Source organism: Mesoplodon bidens (genome assembly GCF_964165515.1).
Source record: "Mesoplodon bidens genome assembly, chromosome: 9".
Classification (NCBI taxonomy): Eukaryota; Metazoa; Chordata; class Mammalia; order Artiodactyla; family Ziphiidae; genus Mesoplodon; species Mesoplodon bidens.
This window is the reverse complement of record NC_138166.1, coordinates 101,904,012-101,930,081: the sequence shown is the minus strand read 5'-3', so window position 1 is coordinate 101,930,081 and position 26,070 is coordinate 101,904,012. Positions and strand designations below refer to the sequence as shown.

Here is a 26,070-nt window from a genome sequence, read left to right as displayed (position 1 = left end):
CGTGCCGCAACTAAGACTGGATGCAACCAAGAATAAAACAAAAAAAAAAATTCAAATCCCCACTATGTTCTACATCTTCGGGAAGGTTTGAAAATTTTCAAAATAAAAGAGTAGGATGAAAAATAAATAAAACACAGCCCCCACCACATTTACCCTCTGTTTCTGCTTTATTTTCCTTTGTTGCACTTTTTATTTCTCGACAGTTCATTTATCTCCCTTACTGTCATGTGAGCCCTGTGAAGGCTGTACTTTTTCCCTTTTTTCCTGCTTTTTATTGCATTGATAATTTTTTCCTATTGATTATACATTATATTTTGTTTTGTTTTTGAGACGGTTTTCCTTAAGACTCATGTTTCTTTACCCTGTTGAATTTAATTTTGAAAGAATTTCAAACTTAGAGTTCTAATTGATTTCTTAGTCTTAGCAATATGAATAATGATTTATCATATTTTCATATCTCTTTGTATCTATCTAGCATTTCATTTTCTAGTTATTTAAATATATATTTCCTATTTTGTCTTGGCCCCCTAACATTTTTCATATTTTGAAAAATTCAGGTTTATATATATATACAGTAAAATTACTGTAAAATTCACCCAGTGAGTTTTGACAGTTGTATACTGTCACATAACCACTACCACAACAAGATAAAGAACAGTTCCATCATACTAAACAAATTACTTGGTGCCCTTTTGCTGTCATTCCTGATCCCATCTTCTGCCCTAGGCAGTCACTTACCTGTTTTCTGACCCTGTAGTTTTGCCTTTGCAGTAACATCGTATGAGTGGGATTGTAAAGTATGTGTCCTCTTGATTCTGGCCTTTTTAACTTAGCATATTTAATGCATTTGACGTTCATTTATGTCACCACATATATCAGTAGCTGTTTCCTTTTTATTGCTAAGTAGGATTCTCTTTTATGGAGGTGCCTACCACATTTTTTTAAAAAATAAATTTATTTATTTATTTATTTATGGCTGCATTGGGTCTTCATTGCTGCGCACGGGCTTTCTTTGGTTGTGGAGAGGGGGCTTCTCTTCATTGCGGTGCGTGGGCTTCTCATTGCGGTGGCTTTTCTTGTTGTGGAGCAGGGGCTCTAGGCATGCAATCTTCAGTAGTTGTGTTACACGGGCTCAGTAGTTGTGGCTCGCAGGCTCTAGAGCACAGGCTCAGTAGTTGTGGCGCATGGGCTTAGTTGCTCCACAACATGTGGATCTTCCTGGACCAGGGCTCGAACCCATGTCCCCTACATTGGCAGTCGGATTCTTAACCACTGTGCCACTAGAGAAGCCCTCTACCACATTTAATTTATCATTTTCCAATTAAGGGATATTTGGGTAGTTTCCAGTTTATGGCAGTTATGAATAAAATTGGTATAAATATTCACTTGCAGATTTTGGTGTGAACGTAGGGTTTTTATTTCACTTAGGTAAAAATACCTAAGAGAGAGATAATTTTTCAAGGAAAATGCCAAAGTATTTTCCAGTGTGACTGTACTATTTTGCATTACCACTAATGATATAGAGTGGATTGGCAGGATGTTTCTTATTGTTCTGATTCAGCTTTACTCTTAGGTGAGCACTGTGTCCCTAGGTCTCGGGGGTCCCGTCATTGTCTCAGCTAGTGGAGACCTGTCGTGGTCTGGGTCTAGGTCGTGGTCTTGCTCCTCCTCCAGGGTGGAGGTTCATCCCCTCCCCCATTCATTCCTCCATCTGCAGCTGGTCGTGACCATTGCAGGGCAGAGACTTTTGCTCTCCTTTTACCAGTCTGAGGCTTTTCTTTCTCAGGGAAGATGAAGAAGAAAGATCTTTGTGTCTTTCCCATGTCTCTGCTGTTCTCCTGCCCAGGCTTTTACCATGACTGGTGCATTCTCAGGACTCTTCTCCATGCCTGAGTGGTGGGCACGAGTGCCAGGGGAGGTGCACGGAGAGAAGCTCGTGAGTGGGTTAGAATTCCCCTGTGTTTGCGGGTCCTGGATGTTCTGTACTCTCCTACCGCCACACACTTGGCTTTTAGCAATTTATAAAATTTTCACTGAATTCTTTAGCCTGCTTGGATGACATCCAGTGAGTGGCCTCTTTCTCAGATTAAGCAAGTGCTTGTGTCTCCTCTCTTCTTGGAAGTGCCTTTCATTCAACTGCAGGTGAATTGTTTGCTCTGCAACTTTTGTAATCTGATGTGTTCAAGAAAAGTGAATTTGTGGATTGTCTGGCAAGTTGTTGCTGTGATGGTGGGAGCAGAGTTCTTTGCAACTTTCTACTACATCCAAAGCGGAAGCCAGGGATTTCCTTTTTGCCACCCTTTAAAGTTAACAATAAATTACTCTGAGATATTTGAGTCTTTTTTTTTTGCGGTACGCGGGCCTCTCACTGTTGTGGCCTCTCCCGCTGCGGAGCACAGGCTCTGGACGCGCAGGCTCAGCGGCCATGGCTCACGGGCCCAGCTGTTCCGCAGCATGTGGGATCTTCCCGGACCGGGGCACGAACCCGTGTCCCCTGCATCGGCAGGCAGACTCTCAACCACTGCGCCACCAGGGAAGCTCCTTTGACAGTCTTTATTTCCTACTTCCCTTGTAACATTTCCTAATTCTTTAATAATTTGAATATTTCTCTAAAAATATTTACATTGTGGGTCTGTTGTGTGGTGAAATTTCTCAGGTCTTTTAGAAACCTGGGAATAATTTTATTATACCTTTACATTTGAGTTATGGTTTTGGATATAAAATTGAAGGTTAAGATTTTTTTGTCAATACTTTAAACGTATTTCTCCATTTCCTAATCAGTGTTGTTCATAAAGTTGCTGTCCATCTGATTGTTGCTCCTCATAGGTAATGTTTCTAGGGGAAGAAACAAACTAGAAACAGGGTATGCTGAAAGAAATGTAAGTTTAATAGCTGAGAGAAAATTATAAATAAGAAAATTTAAAAAAATTAATAAGACACTGGCAAAGGATATTGGTGGATAGTATGCTTTAGGCAAGAAGAAAAACATTTTTTCCCCTATTTGACTTTATTTTTCTGCAAGTAGACCACATTTAATCGCGCGCGCTCGCGTGTGTGTATGTGTCAGTATCAATGGACAGCACAGTTTATCATGAAATTGAAATACGTAATATTGGAAAAACTTAAATAGGTGACTTTTATAAACAAAGGTAATTAGTTGAGAGAGGTCCAATATGAATTTAACTTGAGTTAAACATTACCTGAAAAGATTATTTCTATCACCTGTTAATGTAAGACATTATGAAAGTTCCTGAGGTAGATACTACAGAGGTGATGGTGGGAACTTTAATGCTTGAGAAGAAAGATTTGAGTACAGCAGCCATAAATGTGTTGAGAAGAGAAGATATATCCAAGAGGAGCAGTTCTTTTAATTAGGTTTTTTCTAAGATCCCTTATTAAGCATGTATTCCAAAAGTATATATTGGTTTTTGTCCTTTAACCTTTTTTTTTTTTTTTTTTGCTGTACGTGGGCCTCTCACTGCTGTGGCCTCTCCCGTTGCGGAGCACAGGCTCCGGACGCGCAGGCTCAGCGGCCATGGCTCACGGGCCCAGCTGCTCCACGGCATGTGGGATCTTCCTGGACCGGGGCACGAACCCGTGTCCCCTGCATCGGCAGGCGGACTCTCAACCACTGCGCCAGGGAAGCCCTGTCCTTTAACTTTTTAAATAGTTTCTTTTAAAAAAAAAAATTATAGATTTTATTGTTTAGAACAACTTCAGGTTTACAGAAAAATTAAGCAGATGGTACACAGAGTTCCCCCTCCCCAACCTTTCCCTGCCTCAGTTTCCCCTAATATTAGCATCTTTCATTAGTGTGATACATTTGTTACAACTGATAAACCAGTATTGATACATTATTATTAATTAAAGTTCATAGTTTACATTCATTCTTTGTGTTACATATAGTTCTATGAGTTTTGATAAATGTGTCATGTCAGGTATCTGTCATTAACTACAGTATAGCATATGAAGTAGTTTCACTGCTCTAAAAATCCCGCTTTGCCTATTCATCCCTTTCCCACTCCTCTTAAACCCTTTCTGTCCATTCCCCTGTCCCTCATCACTAACTGCTTAACCCACTTAAATTTATTTTTTTATATCTCTGTGTGTATGGTATATATATTATGCATAAAGAATGTTCCATCAAGTAGTTAAGTAAAACTTGGTCACCACTTGTTTTACATAGCTGGGATATAATTGAGTGGCCATTAAACTGTACCTTCTTCCCCAACCTTAATTTTTTACTTTCTTTATTCCTTTTTAATACTTTGAGGTTTTTAAATCAGGTTTAAAAGAAAATTGTTTTTCTAAGCACAAACTATAATTTTTTGATTTGGTATATACTACTTTAAAAAAATCATGGTATAGAAAAGTAGAATTGCAAATGTATAATTTTTATTGAACTTAATTGTTCTTACGGTATAGATATATTTAAATGCTTAGCTTGCACTAAAGACATAATATTTAATTTTAAAGCACAAGTATCTGCAATTGTCTGGAACTTGAAATAGTTAAATAAAACTACTTCTCCTCTCTGTCTTCCATACTTTTCATTTCTACCAGTGAACAGCTCTGCGCTTTTTGTTACTGTGGTGAAAAAAGCTCCTTAGGACAAGGAGACTTAAAACAATTTAGAGTAACGCCTGGATTTATTTTGCCATGGAAAAACCAGCCTTCTAACAAGAAGGACGTTGATGACAACAGCAGTGGAACTTGTGAGAAAATACAAAACTCAACACCACGAAAACAAAGAGGACAGAGAAAGTAAGCAATTTTGAATTTAAGTGGTTCTAACGCAGTAAGACTATATATAGTTTATTTACATTGCGATGTTTATGAATATACAAATGGGATTGTTACTGAACAATTTTTTGTGTTTCCAACATTCATACGATGCTTTATGACTCACCATTAACCCAGCAGACACTCATTTTCTCAAAATTTCTTTCTTATTTAAAAAAAAGTTTACGCTAGTTGTGTATTAACAAAAAAGAAGAAAACTTTAAAGAACATAATGTAAGGAAGGCTAGAGGGGATTCATGGAATTTATCTATATATGGAATGAAAATTTTAGAAAATCAATGAGATCTTTCTTTCCTTTTCCTAGATAAGTTTTAAATAGTTTGTAAGAGTATAACATAAAAGAATAGCAAAACCAAAGTGGTTTTACCTATATGTGTCATTTATTTGTTTGTTTTTATGGTTCAGAGAATGTTGAATTGTCCTGTAAACTCTTACAATACAGTGTTAACTTTCTTTCCTTCTAAATAATCATGTGCTGAGAATGCCCTTTCTAAAGTCAAAGAAGATGCTTTTTTTTTAATGAAAGAATTTACATATGTTGTACACCTGAAACTAATATAATATTGTAAATCAACTATAATTAAAAAAAAATTTACTATTTGTCTAACTATATATGTGTGTCTATATTCATGGACCTTATAGTTCCCCCAAACTCTTGTCTAATATGTTTGCTTTTGGAGTTAATAATTTTTTTATATGTTGTAGGTTCGTTTGAAGGCCATCTTAATACGTGGACTTGGCTCTGGTAGTTGAGGGAATAGAAGTTTCTGTGGTTGATGAGAAAGTGTAAAAATTAATTTAGCTTGGAAGGCTAACCAGCTTTGCCCCTTGAGGGTGATGATGTAATCATCCAAGTGCCTGTCTGGCTTTTATCCAAAGTTAAGTACTAAGGCATTGTGTTGTACTTATTTGATTGGCTTCTTCTTTTGGACTCCTGCCAATGCCTTGAAGACCTGAAGTAGGAAATGAAACAGTAACAAGAAAAACACTTTTAAAAGAATTTAAAGTGGAACAGCTTAAGGAAATTTAGAAGTATTGTATTTAGAGTTTTGGTGTTTTAAAGGCCATAGCTAGCTTTACCTTTCGTGATCAATTGGGAGCTCACTTTCTAATAAGATATATCAAAAGTCCAGGGCTTCCCTGGTGGCGCGGTGGTTGGGGGTCCGCCTGCCGGTGTGGGGGGCGTGGGTTCGTGCCCGGTCCGGGAGGATCCCGCGTGCTGTGGAGTGGTTGGGCCCGTGAGCCGTGGCCGCTGGGCCTGCGCGTCCGGAGCCTGTGCTCCGCGGCAGGAGGGGCGCAGCGGTGGGGGGCCCGCGTACCGCAAAAAAAAAAAAAAAAAAAAAAAAAGTCCAGAAAACTTATGTCCATCAGTCATTAGTAAATTTACTGGACCGGACCAGGTTATATCTTATATCCTCATGTTCTGCCTTGAATAATGGCAATTAAGAAACAACTGTTCTGGGAAACACAGTTAGACTTCATTTATTTATTTATTTATTTATTTTATAAGCTAAGTTAATTTTTAGTGAAAACTTTATGAGCTAAAATAATTATGTAAAAATAGCCTTGGTTTAATCAAAGTCTTTAAGAGTTTAACAAGTTATTAAGTGATTATAACAAGCCAGTTAATGGACCTTAGGAATAAAGCATGTTTATGAAATTTGGAAATCATTTAGGGATAAACAGTTACTTTAGCTTGGTAATGATTTTTAATATTTACAAAATATGTTGCTAATGAGTTATAAACCAGATAAACAGCTAGTTAATTTTTTAATTTGAAAAGGAAGATTTTAAAATAGTTTTTCCCTCATGGTGCAGTAAGTATAAGAATATATAATCAAGGATTCATTTCCTCTTTTTTTTTAGACTTAAAATTGGGGGGCTATGTAAACATTTCAGCTCACTTCTCTCCATGTTCTCTCCGAAGCTGGGTTCCTCTCACCCTTAGGGTTGACGTCAGCATCTTACTGATATGTTGTGTGCATACAAACTGGTTGTAAAACCTCAAGGTGAAATTTGACTAACCTGCTGCTTGGGAACTGCTTAGTAATAGACTGGTTAGTCATTCCATGGGTTTTTATACCTGTCCCGCCATCAAATTACGGGTATAAAGAAAATATGTTAAAACAATGCATTCGTCTTCATTGATGAACTGTCAGTCTTTTTTTCCTCCTAATAAATTAGCAAGTTAGTAATGAAGATGTATTTGTAGGAATGGAGATTATATTTATTGGAAGGTTTGTTCTTATTTCACTGTGGACAAATTTTATAAAAACAAGAATTTGAAGTTAGCATAGCATGGTAAACTTTAAAAGAAAAAAGTTTATGCATTTCTACTGCTGAACATAAAAAATACTGGTTATTTTTTATATGGTTTGATATTTAAATGTACTTATTGAAATATGTTAATACTTTTTTTCTTTCAATGATTCCAGGTATAAAAAAGTTTAGTACCCTGGTCATTGTGCTGATTTTCTCTTAATAGGAATCATGATATATATCCAGCATACAGCAGTGCAGTGAGTTATGATCTATATTCAATAGTGATTTAATCCAGAATTATGATCAGGTTAAATACTATGATATCAGGAGAAGATTAAAGTCTTAGTGCTGGCCATCTGATTTCCCGTGTTTAATGTTAGTCACAATAATAGTCATTGTTTACTTCTTGATCTCAATTCATATATGAAGTTTTAGGGCTTTCAAAGTTTGAAATCTCCCATATGTTATTCAGTGAACACTTACTCAGTGTTCATTTTTATACTGTACTTTTTGCTGTTACACTTTTTTCCTTATTCCCAGGTCACTAGTAGCTCTTTTGTTTTTGCTTTTTACTTCTGGTTTGTGAGGTAAAGTCTTAGCAGAGGATACCTGCAGCATCATGCCACAGGCCAGCTGTCGAGATTACTGAGGGGACCGCAAGGAAGCTCCAGGGCTCACATTTCACTCCCAGTGCCTCCCTCTTCACACTTCTAGTGGGTCTTCATTTCCCCTGGGAAGTAACCTTGCTGTCCGTAAAATTAACTGCCAGCTCTGTTGTGGTAGTCCTCACTGATTATAAAGCAAATTAGAAATATCTGATTTGATCAAGTTGTTTTTTAAGCATTTAAGTAAGGCCAAAGGGAATATTCATTTTATGTGATAAAATATGTTCCTGACTAGACTATTAGAGTGTCAATTAAAATAAATATATATAAAATGGCAAAATAAGTCTGCAACTGTAATTTGTAACACTTCCTTATGGATTTGGAGACTTTTTTTTTTTAGTTGCTTACATGATATAATATAGCTATCCAGTTTTATATCTATACTATGAATAATAACATATTCTAAAAGTTGTTTTATGTTAGTTTATGCCTAAGTAAAATTAATTAGGCAGTACATTATATTTAAGTCGTTATCAAAGGAAACAGTTTTCTACTTGTTATCACTTTCACATCTATTTTGTTTTATTTTATTTTCCAGGGAACGGTCTCCTCAGCAGAATATAGTATCTTGTGTAAGTGTAAGCACTCAGACTGCTTCAGATGATCAGGCTGGTAAATTATGGGATGAACTCAGTCTGGTTGGCCTTCCAGATGCCATTGATGTCCAAGCCTTATTTGACCCTACAGGTATGAGCCAGTCTTCATTAATAACTACCTTTTGATTCTGTGAGCATTTTCACTTTAGCAAATTATCAACTTAATAGTAAATACCGTTCATCTAGAAATAATTATCACGTTGGAAAAACGTCATTGTTAAGTATACCTGCTTAGGTAGAATAAATTGTCTAATTATGTTTACCTAACTTATTTAGCATCTGCCCAGGGCCATCACTGGGCTGGATGCTTTTATAAAGGTTTGCCTGTACACTTGTGTAGGCAGCAGTGCCGTGGAGACCTGAGAGTTGCGGAGAGAGACATTTTGAAGGGCTCGATGAAAACCTGGGGAACATGGCAGTCTGGGTCTCCTTGAAGTAGGGGTGAAGGGTAATAGATCTAAGCCCTGTGAATGTCCTCTAACGCAGTGTGGTAATCCATACTCGTGATTTGGTGCTGTTGGGGTTTTGAGTGAAGAACTGCGTGTAATTGTTCACGTGCTCTGTGAGAGAGAGTTTAAAGACTGAGCTGTAAGTGACGATTGATGTGGGCTCTTGGTGTGGGGTGCAGTGGAATAGAGGTGTGTATGTAGCTTATTTGTCAGAAACGAAGTATTAAGTAATTTTCCTTTATGTTTTATGTAAATACACCAAATAAAATATAGTAACGGTTAAATAAAATGACTAGAAACTAATTTCTCTGTTGAAGGAATAACCACTAATTCAGTGTGCATCAGAATCACTTGGAGGGCTTGTTGACACATTGATTTCTGGGCACCATGGCAAGAATTTTTTTTTTTTTTTTTTTTTTTTTTTTGCTGTACGTGGGCCTCTCACTGCTGAGTGGCCCAGCCGCTCCGCGGCATGTGGGATCTTCCCGGACCGGGGCACGAACCCGTGTCCCCTGCATCAGCAGGCGGACTCTCAACCACTGCATCACCAGAGAAGCCCTGGCAAGAGTTTTTGATTCAGTAGGTCTTGGTTGTGGTCCGATATTTGCACTTATAACAAGTTCCTAGATGATACATTTCGAGGAGGGCTGCTTTAGTGGTATCACAAATATCCAATGCCATTGTGTATTCACACATTTGAATTGATTTGGGGGATTTTCATCTTTACTTATTAGCGTTAATACGTTTAATGTTTATTCAGTTGCTTCATTTCACTTTAACCATTTTAGGCACTTGTTGGGCTCATCACCGTTGTGTGGAATGGTCACTGAGGCTGTGCCAGATGGAAGAACCGTTGTTAGTGAACGTGGACAGAGCTGTTGTCTCAGGGAGCACAGAAGTAAGTAGAAGAAACACATATTTAAACAACAGCTTTATAACATTTACTGTGTCAACATAAAGGTTCACTTCCAAGATTTATTAAATGATTACTATAATGTAAAAACCCTTAAAATAGGAAACTGTTAATTTATATCCAAGAGTAGTTTGTGCAGACCACTAGAATATAGTATGTTAAGTTGTGCAATAAATGCAGATCTTTAAAATAAATATCTTACATTTAAATCAGAAATTAAAATTCTTAGAAATGGGTATTACTATAATGACGCATCTTACTCTTTAAGACAAAACTCTTTGACGAAGATTTAAAATAAGAGAGACAGGATTTGACATCTTTAGTCCACAGTGTGAGCTAGCTCTGTTTGCTATTTTAAAAATTGATTAAAATATTTCTTTGCAGTAAAGTTGGCAGTTCGGTTTGTCTTTTTGGCACTATCCCAAAGTAATATCATATACACAGTCTGCCATCTTTCAAAGCTTTCACTGCAATTTTCGTGTGATTTTGAATCGAGAAATAAATGCAACGTTTACCTTCCATCTATAAAGGCAACAAACCCTATGAAGTGAAATTGCTTTGCTGCCTACAAATTCCCTTTGGTTTTTGACAGGTATATTTGGGAGAAGTGAAACAGGCCTTCCAAAGGAATATTAGAAGTGGAATTTTTTACCGTAGAAATTATATGGGCTTTAATAGATTTAATATAGGTAAACATTTCAAAAGTATTGTTGAGACAAGGACTTAGATTTAATTATTCAATTATTATAACATTTGCTTTACTCAGATGATCAAAATTACCTACTTTATATGGATCAGTAACCCTCACCTCAGGATTAGTCAAGTTAAGAGTGTTTGTTTTGGAAATGTGACATTACGTTTAAAGGCTTACATTACCAAATTTTGAACAGTATAATGCACGATAAATAATTTCCACAGTCTGAACATACTTAGATGGCCAGATCATGACTGTGATAGATCAGTGAGAACTGTTTCTTCCATGAACTACTTTAGAAGTAGTTTTGGAATATTTTGTGACAGTGAAAAGCATTATAGGAAAGGCAATGAACAAAGGCTAAAATGAACTGTAACAACCCATTTTTGATAAGGCTGTGGGGAAATAGGCACTCTTATGCCTCATTGGTGGGAATGCAAATTGGTACATGTCTTCTGGAGAGAAATTTGGCAAAATGCCTAACAGACTATACATGCACTTTTGACCTTTCTGAGATTCTATCCTGAAAATATGCCTCCAATAATACAAAAACATTAACAGCATTGTTCAATTTGCAAAATATTGGAAACAATCTCTGACCACACATAGTAGAATGGTTGAATAGACCGTGGTATGGTTCATACAGTGGAATACTGTGCAACTGTAAAAATACTATGAGGAATATTTTTATGAACTAATACAAAGTAGTTTCCAATATATACTTTTAAGTGGAATAAAAGAGTGCAAAAGACCACTTACGGTGTGCAACACTTTTTGTAGGAAGGAATGCGATGTAAGAAAGTGTACACGCATGTGCACGTTTGTGGAGAAGAAACACAGGAAGAATAAACCAGAAAGTAGAGATATTGGTTACCTGTCTCTAAAAGGTGGGTGGGAAACAGGTGGAATGAAGACAGGAGTGGGGTCCGTGTAGCAGGGATGTGGTGCGACACTTCTCAGATGTATCTTTTTGTATAGCTCTGACTCTTAGAACCATAAGAATGTTTCACCTACCCCTGAATAAGCAACTACAGCCATCTGGGCTATGGGGGAACCTAAAACGGGATAGCACAATTCACAATGACAGGGGTACGGAAGAAACTAAGCAACTGAAAAATAGTGTCTTGACTGGATACCCGTAAAGCTAAAGGCAAAAAAAACACTGCATATACATGCACATACCTGCTGTACTCGAGTGAGTGAAATTCTAAAATGATTTTTGTGGTGTTAGAATGTAGATATCAATATAAACTTAAGGTTTTTAATATTTATATGGACAGATACAGAGATATAGGTATGTGTGTATGCATGTGTTAGTATGCTGCATTTATCTCCTAGCTCTGTCCCCTGTGAAGGCCTAGAAGTAGTGACTTCCAGTAGCAGTGAGCACATCTAGTGCCTAGATCTTGGTTTCTAACCAGTGTTCTCCAGCAAAAAGGACCAGAGCTCCTTGAAAAGTGGCTCATGGTGCAGGGAAGATACAAGATGAGGTGCCAGAAAGCAAGGAAGTGCTCAGAGAGATGGGGACTCGTTGAAAGCACAGGAGCCAACCTGAAGGAGCTCCTAAGAGCTGGACCAATTTGAGCAGTAACAGAAAATAATGATAGTCTTGGGTTTTCATCCATAGAATGAGCCACACTGATAAATAAATTGATAAAATAGATAAGTAGCGTCGGTCAAGTCACATCACTTCTCTGCCTAACACTCTACAGTGACTTCCCGTTTCACTAAGAGGAAAAAAGCCAGTCCTTCCTGACTGGCAGGGCCTCCGCCATCTTCACCACTCCCCCGCCCACCCAGTGCTCTAAGACGTCGCTCCCTGTAACCCTTCCCCTCCCTCGCTTCCTTCAGCCTCAGTGATCTCCTTGGTCTTCCTCAAAACCGTCCACCTCTAGGCCTTTGCAGTCCCTGTTCCCTACATGCATGGCTTCCTCCCTCATTTCCTTTAGGTATTTATTGAAGTTACCTAATCTGTGAGGGCTTTGCTGGGCTCCCTATTGAAAATTTCAGGAGTCTCCTCCTCCCATCATACCCCCCGCTGGATTGTTCTCTCCTCCATACTTACCAGCATCTAACACAGTGTATATCTACTTAATAATCTTGTCTGTCTCTCCTCACTAGATAATAGTGCCCTTCTGAAAAGGATCTTTTTCTGTTTTGGTCATTCCTCAATAAATACTTGTAGCCTAAATGAATAGCCCTAAAGATCATTCATGGAATCATTCATAGTTACAAGAAAGAAGTCACAAGTAAGTGCCAGAGTGTTAAAGGAGGTCACCAGTGTGGTTAATTTTATATAAGTTTATAAATTTATAATTGTCAAAAGAACCCCTCTAAAATAGAGTAAATCTTTACAGTCCTGCGTAAGAGATAGTGTGGGATGGGGTGAAAATGAAAAATCTTTGATGTCTTAAAAGGTTCCCCAGGGGCAAAGTGTGTAAAAGCGCTGTTGAACTTAGAACAGGCTTTTATTTTACCAAAAAAGAGATGTTAAAAATTTGTTGACCGTTATTAGGATGACATGTGGCTGAATGTATTGTATCTGCCTCTGCTTTCAAAGAAAATAAACACCTCATCTGCCTCTTCAAGATAAAGGTGGTGTTTCAACAATAAGAATGTAATGACTTTGCACAGAAACATGTGCTGAGGGTCGAGCGTTTTGAAAACAGATGTTTGGAACTATTTCTATTGGGAGTTTATTGCCAGAAACAGTGAAAGTTTGTAATCAGACAACAACGATACTCTCACATTGGTTTTGCCAAAAGATCCTGGACACAGAACTTCCTGATTAAAATATTCTAAAGAGTTGAAGGATGTTTTAAACCCCTTTGTTAAAAGTTAATATTTTTTTACTTTGGAAGGTGAAAATCTACTGGCTAATTTTTGATAATTTTGGTTGGGATTGAAAAATGGTTATAGAAATACGTACTTTTGTTTAGATCTCCCTATTTTTGTGAGAATCATTTTTTTAAAAGGCTTTGACAGATACTGAAATAAACTGAAGTTAGCATTGGACCTTTCAATCTTTTAATGATGGAAAAGAACAAGATACAAAGCTCAGATGGGGGTTTGCAGTACTCTAAACTTTTGGATTGTCTACATCTTTAAATGAGAAATATTTGAGCACGTGTCCTTAATATACATTGTCATTGGAATATGTATCTCTCCTTTATGTCACTTAGCAACATTTGTAAATTTACGTTGTTTCTGTGAGTATTTAATTACCTTTGGTCCCCCCACTAGGGCTGTAGGCGTCATGAGGGCATGAATACTGTATGTGTTGGTTTGTCCTTTTATCTCTAGTGCCTGACAAAGTACCTGGAACACAAGGGAGTCATTTATGGGATGAATGTATGCATGAGTGCAGTTTGCCAGTGAAGGGCGATACTGAGTGCTGTGGCCCAGTGGAGGGGGCTGTGCTACTGCCACCTAGTGGCGCTGCGAGCCACCTGCACTGCACAGGCAGGACCCAGCTCCCGTGGGGCCGAGGTTGACGGGTACCCCCCCCCCCCCCGTGATCAGGAAATATTATTTCTGTCTTAAAACTAATACATTTAATATATTTCCTCCATTGTTAAATGGCATGCATTATCAAGCAGTTCAGTTTTTCTGGAATTTCCCACAGATTGTTTTTCAGTTTTTCCACAGGGGACTTTATTTATCTTTTGCTAGATGGAAGAATATGCTAAACTACAACCTGTATTTCAGGAAAGGTAATGGCGTTTCTCTTTTAACTTCCTCTTTGGAGCCCTGGGGGTGCTACCAACATCTTGGAAATCTGGATAATTTGAATATTACCAAGGGAAGACTTTAATCCTGAATTCTACAGATGTTTGACCATTTACGTACCTAACGCCCCTCTTTCCGGCACTTCACTCATTGCCCCCCAAAGAAATATCCCATAAACCTCCAACACATATTTCCATTATTTAACTAGTTCTGAATCAAATGCTCAGCCTTACTCTATAAATAAAACATTAAAACATTACTTGTAACATCTCTCCACTTAGATTGATAATTTCTCATGCTTTCTTCACCCTCATCATCTGCCACAACCCCATATTTTTTCTTCTTTTTTCTTTTTTTAATTTTTTGGCTGCGTTGGGTCTCCGTGCTGTGCACGGGTTTTTCTCTAGTTGTGGCAAGTGGGGGCTACTCTTCATTAAGGTGGCTTGGCTTCTCTTGTGGAGCACGGTCTCTACGCGCATGGGCTCAGTAGCTGTGACGCACGGGCTTAGTTGCTCCGCGGCATGTGGGATCTTCCTGGACCAGGGCTCGAACCCGTGTCCCCTGCAGTGGCAGGCAGATTCTCAACCACTGCGCCACCAGGGGAGAAGCCCAATGAAAAGATCTTAATGGAGAAAGACCTTGATGAAGTCTGGAAGACCCCATGTGCAGGCTTCTTTAGGCGTTTCCCCCCATGAGGGGCATGCAGAGCTCCCTCTTCCTCCAGCAGTACAGATAGGGCAGCATGTGTATGGTGCTTCTGCCAGAGAAGCTCAAGGTCTTTACTGGGGCTAGTCATGTAGGCACCCTCTGCCCAGCACGTACCAGAAGGAAAGCTGTATTGTTTGCACAGATAATCTAGGCACAGTAAACTGCCCTTATCACGTAGGCCACCCTGGGAGCCCTCCAAAAGCCAACTTCCTAGATGCCACCTATGTAAGCAGGCCTTTCTAAGGATAGTAGTATCAGGAATGCTGTTTTAACCCTTCTTTTGCACAGAAATGAGATTGGATTGTGTCTCAATTTCAACATATTTCTGTCTGTATAACTATAGTGTTTGCTTGTTAGTTTACAACAATGAATTATTCCACATCATAGGGAGGCTGTGATAGGTGTTCTAGTGGTTATATAAAATAACTTTTAACTTTGAACAGAGGAGAGATATTGATAAGGACACTTTTTTTTTTAACATCTTTATTGGAGTATAAATGCTTTACAATGGTGTGTTAGTTTCTGCTTTATAACAAAGTGAATCAGCTGTACGTATACATATATCCCCATATCTCCTCCCTCTTGTGTCTCCCTCCCACCCTCCCTATCCCACCCCTCTAGGTGGTCACAAAGCACCGAGCTGATCTCCCTGTGCTGTGCGGCTGCTTCCCACTAGCCATCTGTTTTACATTTGGTAGTGTATAGATGTGCATGCCACTCTCTCACTTCGTCCCAGCTTACCCTTCCAATAAGGACACTTTTGACTGTAACAGAAAAATCCTGTATTTGACTCTGAAATCTACTTTGTCTGATACTAATATATCCATTCTAACTTTCTTTTGACTAGTATAAATATGGTATATCATTCCATCCTTTTATTTTACCCTATTATATTTTTATACTTAATGGGTGTTTCTTACAGGCAGCAGGTTTTTAAAAAATCTAACCTGGCAATCTCTGCTTTTTTATTTGTAGTACTTAGGCTACATACACTTAATGTGATTAAGCCCCTCCACCCCCATTTGTGTCTATCTGTTCTTTGTTTCCTTTTTCCTGCATTCTTTTGGATTGAAGTTTTTTATGATTCCATTTTATCTCCTTTGCTGGATTATTACCTATACAGGCATACCTTATTTTATTGCACCTTGCAGGTATTCTGGTTTTTTACAAATTGAAGGTTTGTGGCAACTCTGCATCAAGTAAGTCTATCACTGCCATTTTTTCCCAACAGCATTTGCTCACTTCATGACCCTGTGTCACATTTTGGTAATTCTCACAGTATTTCAAAGTTTTTCAGTATTATTATATTTGTTATGGTGATCTGTGATTGGTAACCTTTGATGATGCTATTGTAATTGTTTTGGGGTGCTACAGACTATGCCCACGTAAGACAGCGAACTGAATCCATAAATGTTCTGTGTGTTCTGACTGCCCCATCCACTGGCTGTTCCCCTGTCTTTCTTCCTCTCCTCAGGCCTCCCTATTCCCTGAGACACAACAGTATTGAAATTAGGCCAATTAATAACCCTACAGTGGTCTTTAAGTGTTCAAGTGAAAGGAAGACTCAATGTCTCTTACTTTAAATCAAGAGCTAGAAATGATGAAGCTGAGTGAGGAAGGCATGTGGAAGGCTGAGATAGGCTGAAAACTAGGCCTCTTGTGTCAAACAGTTTAGCCAAGCTGTGAATGCAAAGGAAAGTTCTTAAAAGAAATTAAAAGTGCTTCTCCAGTGAAGACACAAACGACAAGAAAGCAACACAGCCTTATTGCAGTTATGGAGAAAGTTTTAGTGTTCTGTACAGAAGGTCAAACCAGCCACAACATTCCCTGAAGCCAAAGCCTAATCCAGAGCAAGGCCCTAATTCTCTTGAAATCTATAAAGACTAAGAGAGATGGTAAAGCTGCAGAAAAACACCTGGGAGCTAGCAGAGGTTGGTTCATGAGGTTTGAGGAAATATAAAGGTGCAAGTGCTAATGTAGAAGCTGTAGGTCATCCAGAAGATCTAGGTAAGATAATTATAATGAAGGTGGCTACAGCAAACAGCAGATTTTCAATGTAGACAAAACAGCCTTGTATTGGAAGAAGACACCATCAAGGACTTTCATAGCTAGAGAGGAGAAGTCAGTATCTGACTTCAAAGCTTCAAAGGACAGGCTGACTCTCTTGTTAGGGGCTAGTGCAACTGGTGACTTTAAGCTGAAGCTAATGCTCATATACCATTCCAAAAAATACTAGGGCCCTTAAGAATTATGTCAAATCTACTCTGCGTGTGCTCTGTAAGTGGGGCAACAAAGCCTGGATGACAGTACATCTGTTTGCAACATGGTTTACTGAATATTTTAAGCCCACTGTTGACACCTGCTCAGAAAAAAAGATTCCTTTCAAAATACTGCTGCTCATTGGCAGTGCACCTGATCACCCAAGAGCTCTGGTGGAGACGTACAATGAGATTTATGTTGTTTTCATGCCTGTGAACACATCCATTCTGCAGCTCATGGATCAAAGAGTAATTCTGACTTTCAAGTCTTATTATTTAAGAAAATACATTTCGTAAGGCTGTAGCTGCCAGAGATAGTGATTCCTCTGATGGATCTGGGCAAAGTCACTTGAAGACCTTCTGGAATGGACTCACCATTCTAGATGCCATTAAGACTATTTATGATTCGTGGGAAGAGGTCAACATCTCAGCATTAACAGGAGTTTGGAAGAAGTTGATTCCAGCCCTCATGGGTGACTTTGAGGGGTTTAGGACTTCAGTAGGGGAAGTAACTGCAGATGGGGTGGAAACAGCAAGAGAACTAGAATCAGAAGTGGAACCTGAAAGTGTTGACTAAAATGCTGCAATGTCGTGGTAAAACTTGAGCAGGTAAGGAGTTGCTTCTTACTGATGGGCAAAGAAAGTGGTTTCTTGAGAGTCAGTCTATTCCTGGTGAAGATGCTGTGAAGATTATTGAAATGACAACAAAGGATTTAGAATATTACATGAGTATTATTTTCATTGATAAAGCAGCGGCAGGATTTGAGAGGATTGACCCCAATTTGGAAAGAAGTTCTACTGTGGGTAAAATACTATCAAACGGCGTTTCATGCTTGAGAAATTGTTTGTGGGAGGAAGAGTCAGTTGACTTTCCAGACTTCACTGCCGTCTTATGTTAAAAGCTTGCCATACCACCCCGCCTTTGGCAACTGCCACCCCATCACACAGCAGCCACCAGCAAAAAGATTGTGACTTGCTTTAGGCACAGATGATGGTTAGCAGTTTTTAGCAATAAAGCATTTTAATTTATTTATTTAATTAATTTATGTCTGCACTGGGTCTTTTTTGCTGCACGTGGGCTTTCTCTAGTTATGGTGAGTGGGGCTACTCTTCTTGCAGTGCGTGGGCTTCTCATTCTGGTGGCTTCTCGTTGCGGGGCATGGGCTCTAGGCGCATGGGCTTCAGTAGTTGTGGCTCGCTCGTGGGCTTCAGTGGTTGTGGCTTGCGGGCTCAGCAATTGTGGCATGCGGGCTCTAGAGCACAGGCTCAGTAGTTGTGGCGCACAGGCTTAGTTGCTCCTCGGCGTGTGGGATCTTCCTAGACCAGGGCTCAAACCCATGTCCCCTGCATTGGCAGGCGGATTCTTAACCACTGCTCCACCAGGGAAGCCCAGTAATAAAGCATTTTAAAATTAAGGTATGTACGTTGTTTTTTAGACAGAATGCTATTGCCCACTTAATAGACTGCAATATTGTGTAAACATAACTTTTATATGCTCTGGGAAACAAAAAAAATTGTGTAACTCGCTGTATTTTGGTGGTCTGGAATTGAACATATGGTATCTACGAGGTATGCCTATAACCCTTGTTTTGTTATTTTATTAGTTGCGTTAGGGTTTATAGTGTGCATCTTTCACTTACCACGGTCTACCCTGAAGTGATATCATGTAGTTGTCTGTATAATAAAAGTGTACTTCCATTTCCTTCCATTTCCCCCTCCTGGACTTTGTGCTGTTGCTGTCATGTGTATTTGACTTTCACATGTTATAAACTCCATAGGGTATTGTTATTTTTGAGTAAACAGATACTTTTTTTTTCCCAGTAAATTTATTTATTTAATTTCGGCTGCGTTGGGTCTTCGCTGCTGCACATGAGCTTTCTCTAGTTGCGGTGAGTGGGGGCTACTCTTCGTTGCGGTGTGCAGGCTTCTCACTGCGGGGGCTTTTCTTGTTGCAGAGCACGGGCTCTAGGTGCGTGGGCTTCAGTAGTTGTGGCTCACGGGCTCTAGAGCGCAGGCTCAGTAGTTGTGGTGCACGGGCTTAGTTGCTCCGCAGCATGTGGGATCTTCCCAGACCAGGGCTCGAACCCGTGTCCCCTGCATTGGCAGGTGGATTCTTAACCACTGCACCACCAGGAAAGTCCCTACAACATTATATTTTGATTTCTGTATACACTACGGTGTGCTCACCACCAAAAGTTTAGTTTCCATTTGTCACCATACAGCTGACCCCCTTTACCCATTTTGCCCTCCACAAACTCCCTTCCACTCTAGTAACCATTACTCAGTTCTCTGTATCTTTGTGCTTTGATTTGGTTTGATTTGTTCATTTATTTTATTTTTATTTATTTATTTTTAGATTCCACATGTAAGTGATATCATACTGTATTTGTCTTTCTCTGTTCGACTTACTTAACTTAGCATAATACCCGCAAGGTCCATCCACATGACAAATGACAAGATTTCATCTTTTTTTTTTTTTTTTAAATAAATGGCCGAGTAGTATTCTATTGTAGATGTATACCATATCTTCTTTAGCCACTCATCCACCTATGGGCACTTATTGGGTTGTTTCCATATCTTTCTGTTGTAAATAATGCTGCGATAAACATATGGATGCATATATATTTTTGCATTTGTACTGATAAGTAGAATAGCTGGCTCATACGTTAGGTCTATTTTTAATTTTCTGCGGAATGTCCACACTGTTCTCCATAGTGACCACACCAGCTTACATTCCTGCCCACAGAGTATGAGGGTCCCCTTTTTGCCACTTCCCTGCCAACACTTGTTCTTTCTTATCTTTCTGATAATAGCCATTTTAACAGATGTGAGGTCATAGATATCTCATTGTCGTTTTGATTTGCATTTGCCTGATACTTAGTGATGTCGAACGTCTTTACGTGCGCCTGTTGGCCATCTGTATGTCTTCTCTGGAAAAGTGTTTATTTAGCTCCTCTGCCCGTTCTTAAATTGAATTGTTTGCTTTTCTAAATCGTTGTTGAGTTGTTCACTAATCTTTTCTTCTGCAATTTCCAATCTGCTGTTAATCTTATCCAAGGTAATTTCATCTTAGGTGGTTTTATTTTATGAAGTTTGACTTGGGCCTTTTTATATCTTCCATGTCTCTATTTAGCCTTTTGAACATATTCAGTACGCTTATAAGAGCTGTTTTAATGTCCTTATCTGGTAATTTTAACATCCCTGTTAGTTTGGGGTCAGTTTTGAAGATTGTTCTCCATTAGGATTGTGTTTTCCTGCTTCTTTGTGTGCCTAGTAATCTTTATTTGGATGTCAGGCACTGTGAATTTTACCTTGTTGGGTGATGGATTTTTCACAGTAGGAAATGAGAAGTTAGGGTGATGAGTAGTTCAGTGGCTTCATGATGCCAAGTTGCCAGGTTCTTATTACTATCTTTACATTGTGCATCCACAGCATCTTGGTCCAGTTTCTCTCATAATCAAAAGATGGTGGGCAGGAGCTCCAAGGATCATACCCTCATTATATAATATTCAGAGACAGAAAAAAATAGAACGTTTCCTATTTTATTTTAATTAAGGAAAATCCTCTACATATGCTTTCCTCTACCCCAGCAGATTTCTTCTAACATCTCATTAGCTAGAATTACCTCCCATGATATGCTTTAAACCAATAACCAGTACAAGTACTGGGACAACCACCATTTGGTAAGACTCTATGATTCTTCTCTGGGGCCAGGGATGGTACCTACCCCTCTAAAGCTCATTGCTGCTTAGAGGAGGGTGGCTATTTGAACAAAATTGAGAACCTTAGGAAGGAAGAAGGCAGATGGATGTTTTGTAAGTTAATTAACAGTGTCTGTTATTGAAACATATTTTGACTGAGGGAACCTGAAAATGTTTTAAAAGTAGGAAATATTTAAGATGGTGTTTAGAGGATGGGCTAAGTTTCAATAGGTTAACATAGGATATCTAGACAAAGGGTCTTCTATTTGTTATTTGTAGTCTTTTTGATGATAGCCATTTTTACAAGTGTGAAGTGATTGATGTCTCATTGTGGTTTTGATGTGCATTCCTCTGATGATTAGCAACATTGAGCCTTTTATGTGCCTGTTGTCCATCTGTATGTCTTCTTTGGAAAAATATTTATTCCAGTCTTCTGCCCATTTTTTAAATTGGAGTCCTTGTTGTTTTTGATATTTTGTATGAGCTATTTATAAATTTTGGATTTTAACTCCTTATCTGTCATACTATTTGCAAATATTTTCTACCATTCAGTAGGTTGTTTTTTCATTTTGTTGATGGTTTCCTTTGCTGTGCGAAAGTTATAATTAGGTCCCATTTGTTTATTTTTGCCTTTATTACTTTTGTCTTGGGAGACATCTAAAAGAAATATTGCTGTGATTTATGTCAAAGAGTGTGCTGCCTATCTTCTCTTCTAGAAGTTTTATTGTTTCAGGTCTTACATTTACGTCTGTAATCCATTTTGAGTTTACTCTTGTATATGGTGTGAGGAAATTGTTCTAATATCATTCTTTTAAAAAAAATTATTTTATTTATTTATTTTTGGCTGCACTGGGTCTTTGTTGCTGCGCGCGGGCTTTCTCTAGTTGCGGCGAGTGGGGGCTACTCTTCGTTGCGGTGGCTTCTCTTGTTGCAGATCATGGGCTCTAGGCGTGCGGGCTTTAGTAGTTGTAGCATGCGGGCTCAGTAGTTGTGGCTTGTGGGCTCTAGAGCACAGGCTCAGTAGTTGTGGCACATGGGCTTAGTTGCTCCACGGCATGTGGGATCTTCCTGGACCGGGGCTTGAACCTGTGCCCCTGCATTGGCAGGTGGATTCTTAACCACTGAGCCACCAGGGAAGCCCTAATATTCTTTTACATGTCCAGTTTTCGCAGCACTAGTTACTGAAGAGACTGTCTTTTCTCCATTGTATATTCTTGCCTCCTCTGTCGTAGATTAATGGCCTGTAACTATGTGGGCTCTCTATTCTGTTCCATTGATCTACATGTCTGTTTTTTGCCAGAACCATACTGTTTTGATTACTGTAGATTTGTAGTATAGTCTGAAGTCATGGAGTTGATAGACAAAGGATCATCTTGAACAAAATTTTGCGGTATGTGGATTCTGGAAGAATGTCACATATGAGAATAACTGGTGAATAAGTAGGGTGGTGGATAGTGGGAAATGAAAATGGAAAATGTCCTTAACTTTGCATTCCAAACTGAGGAATTTCATTAATGAAGTTTCTTTTTTTTAATTAATTTTATTGTATTAACTTATTTAATTTTTGGCTGCATTGGGTCTTCGATGCTGCACGCGGGTTTTCTCGAGTTGCTGAGAGCGGGAGCTACTCTTTGTTGCGGTGCGTGGGCTTCTCATTGCAGTGGCTTCTCTTGTTGCAGAACATGGGCTCTAAGCACACGGGCTTCAGTAATTGTGGCTCGCGGGCTCTAGAGCGCAGGCTCAGTAGTTGTGGTGCACAGGCTTATTTGCTCCGCGGCATGTGGGATCTTCCCGGACCAGGGCTCGGACCCATGTCCCCTGCGTTGGCAGGCGGATTCTTTACCACTGCACCACTAGGGAAGCCCAATGAAGTTTCTTAATAAGAGCAGCATTAACAGGTCTGAACCCTTCCCACCTTTTGTAGTTAAATTGGAAGATGTTTACTTGAAGACAGAAATATTTAGGATTACTCCTGTAATTAAAGGGCAATAAATGAAAGTTTTTGAATTTAGGTATTATGTGTGAAATATCAAGATAGAATGTTGTAGGGATGGAATGAATTATGTTTTATTCTTTATGGATTAGATGGCAGAGTTGCAAATGTCTCCATAGTTTAAAGCCTGAGTATATGGGAATATTAGGAGTTTGTTTGGACTGTAATGAGCCTTACATACCATGAAATGTCTTTGGGACTAAATGTCAGGGTTGGAATTTTAGGCAATGTTCCTAACTAGCAATGACAGCAAGTCAAGCTGCCAATGGAGAACTTTAAGCAAGAGGAAAGAAGATGGATGGTTCACCCTTTTGGCAATGTTCAGAGGAAGAATTCCAGTGAAGAGATGGATGTGACATAGAGTAAAAGTTGTAGGAAGTGTACTAGGAATTACTGAGTCTGGATTAGTACGTTTAAGGAGGTATGGCCACTGATTTCACATGTGTTTTTGTATTATAAGATTTCCTAAAAATACTTTCTAAAAAAATATAATTAACTATTGAATGGGGGAGAATCAGGAATCTTGACTTCTTTTTCTGTCAGACATCGTTAGCTAATGTCAAGGTACAGCCTCACCAAGCAATACTACCTGTCTACACCCAGTTTTTTCATTTTGCCCAGTAAGAAATTGTATGCTCTCTTCAGTGTAAAATGCAAGGCTATGGGCTTCCCTGGTGGCGCAGTGGTTGAGAGTCCGCCTGCCGATGCAGGGGACATGGGTTCATGCCCCGGTCTGGGAAGATCCCACATGCCGCGGAGCGGCTGGGCCCGTGAGCCATGGCCGCTGAGCCTGTGCTCCACAATGGGAGAGACCACGACAGTGAGAGGCCTGCGTACCGCAAAAAAAATAATAATAATAAAATAAAATGCAAAGCTATGAGGAGGACGTCAGGATCAGTTATGGATTATTTCCTCAGAATACTAAGTGCACAGTCTGGTTACAGCAGGACAATCCAAGGTTTGACCACAGAATGCTTTAGGTATACCTAAGTATAAAAACTGTTGTTTTGTTTTCTTTCACCCTGCCAGCTTGATTCTGAAATTTTATTTAGGGTTTAAGTTGGGTGGAAGCTAAGAGGAAACTGGAAATTTCTGTTACAGAAAATTAAGAGTTTGATATGCCTATTTGGTAACATAGTTAAATTTGGAAGGCCCATTTAGTGAAAATGTCCCTGGCTTTAGTGTTTTCCTTAGCAAAAGCTGTATATTCTTTTTAATCATTCTTTTTAGTTTTAATTAAGTTTGATATAAAGAAATGAACTTACCTTTGTGATGAAGTAAGTGGTGGTACTCTTTGATGTTATAAAGAATCCCTTTGATGTAAAACATGGGGTGGGGGCAGAGAATGTCATGAACTTACATGTGCATAAAATATTATTTGAAGACTACACAGGAAACTGGTAAAATTCTTTGCCTCTAGGGAATTTATCCTGTGTAGCTCTACACAAAGTGCTTTTGGTTGTATACCCTTTAGAATGTTTTGAATTTTGAATGATGATGTATTTTTTTAACTAAAACACTCTTAGTAATTTCTAATGTGTCCTTGAAAATGTATTTCAGAAGTTCATTTCTATAGTTTTTATAGCTTTGCCCTAACATTTACATGTTTTTTTGTTTGTTTGTTTGTTTGTTTGTTTTTTGTGGTACACGAGGCTTTCACTGTTGTGGCCTCTCCCGTTGTGGAGCACAGGCTCCGGACGCGCAGGCTCAGTGGCCATGGCCCACGGGCCCAGCCGCTCTGCGACAAGTGGGATCCTCCCGGACCGGGGCTCGACCCATGTCCCCTGCATTGGCAGGCAGACTCTCAACCACTGCACCATCAGGGAAGCCCCATTTACGTGGTTTTTTAATGTACTGTGTGATACAGGAGTTCAACTTCATTTTCTCACATATGGAGAGCCAGTTGTTACTGCATCATTTATCGAAACCTCATTCTTTTTCCCCCCCTCATTTGAAAGATAACCTCTGTCATTTAGCAAATGTTCAGTAAATGTATGGATTGTTTCTAAGCTCTCTATTTTGGTTTGTTTGTATGTTTATATATCCCAGTGACAATGTCACACTGTCATGGTAACTATAGCTTTATAGTAAGTCTTGATATCTGGTCGGGCATGTATTACTTTCATCTCTACCTGTCGCAGAGAAACTTGTAGTAGGTCACCTCTACCACTGTGAATAATTAGAAAAGCTGGATAAAATCTGTTTTCAAAGAAATATTTAAAGGCATTAGAGAACTGTCCGAGGGAGTGAGAACCCAGAGGGAAGGATTATGTCAAGAGGTCAGCCTGACATAAACTTTCTCTTTTCCTTTGAGGCATTTATTTAGTTCATAAAAGACCAGCTATAGGTCTGGAAAGCTGGGAAGAGTTTCTGGCAATCTATAGAGCTGGGAAGACAAAATTAGGGTTTAGGGGCCATTAATATAACAGACTTTCATTTGGGACCCCTAAAGGCTACATTAGAAGTTAGTTTATGTATGCCCTGATCGTCAGATCCAGTCCACCACCTGTGTTTGTGTGGTCCAGAAGCCAAGATAATTTTTACATTTTAAAGTGTTAAAAAAGTTAAAAGTATATTTCATAACACATGAAAATCAAATTTTAGTGTCCATAAATAAGTTTTATTGGAACAATTGCATATTATCTGTGGTTCCTGTTGCTCTATAGTGACAGCTGAGTTGTTGCTGCAGAGACCACATATGCTCTGCATTGCTGTAGGCATGCTACAAACCACAGTGGCACGGTTATAATTCATCAGTTTTTGATTGCCACATGTGTTCCCTTGGCATCTTTTTTTTATTACTGGTCCATACCTTTCATGTTGAAGAAGAAGAAAAAGAAGGGTGGACTTCATATATAGTGCTTTTGAGGCATAGTGGAGTGGATTCTGTTGTTATCAATTAGATGGCAATGCATTATATTTATTAAGCTGAGACACTGCAGTTGTGCTAAAATAATACAGTATATGTCAGTATTACCCGATTGTGCACACATCACACTAATCCCAACTCACAGGAAAGTAATGATCAGAAAAAAGAGTAAGTTAAAATGGACTATGTAATCATGGCACAAATCCTTTACAAAAGTGAAGAATGAAAATGAGTTGTAACTAAAGCAAGTTTCTCAGTGGCCCATTTGTTAGCCAAGTAAGGAAAGCCATTTATCAGTGGAGGTTAATTAAATCGTGTTTGACTCTGGCAGTCGAAGAAATGTGTGCACAGCAAAGAAAATTATGACTATTAGCCTTTCAGTAAGAATAGTTGTTTTAAAAGTTGAGGACACTGAGTAATATCAGTAATC

General features: G+C 38.9%; 1 protein-coding gene across 11 annotated transcripts in view; it reads left to right on the top strand.

Annotated features, from left to right (window-relative positions):
• The window catches only part of KMT2C (lysine methyltransferase 2C), a 291,663-nt gene that overhangs the window by 118,142 nt on the left and 147,451 nt on the right, over nucleotides 1-26,070 (top strand). For all 11 annotated transcript variants that reach the window (XR_014016732.1, XM_081244951.1, XM_081244952.1 and 8 more), the window contains exons 4-6: nucleotides 4,564-4,764; nucleotides 8,269-8,417; nucleotides 9,564-9,673. Coding sequence is in view for 10 of the 11 variants with exons in the window: in XM_081244951.1 (XP_081101077.1) it covers nucleotides 4,564-4,764; nucleotides 8,269-8,417; nucleotides 9,564-9,673 (460 nt within the window). In the remaining variant the exon portion in view is untranslated. The remainder of the gene's footprint in view (nucleotides 1-4,563; nucleotides 4,765-8,268; nucleotides 8,418-9,563; nucleotides 9,674-26,070) is intronic.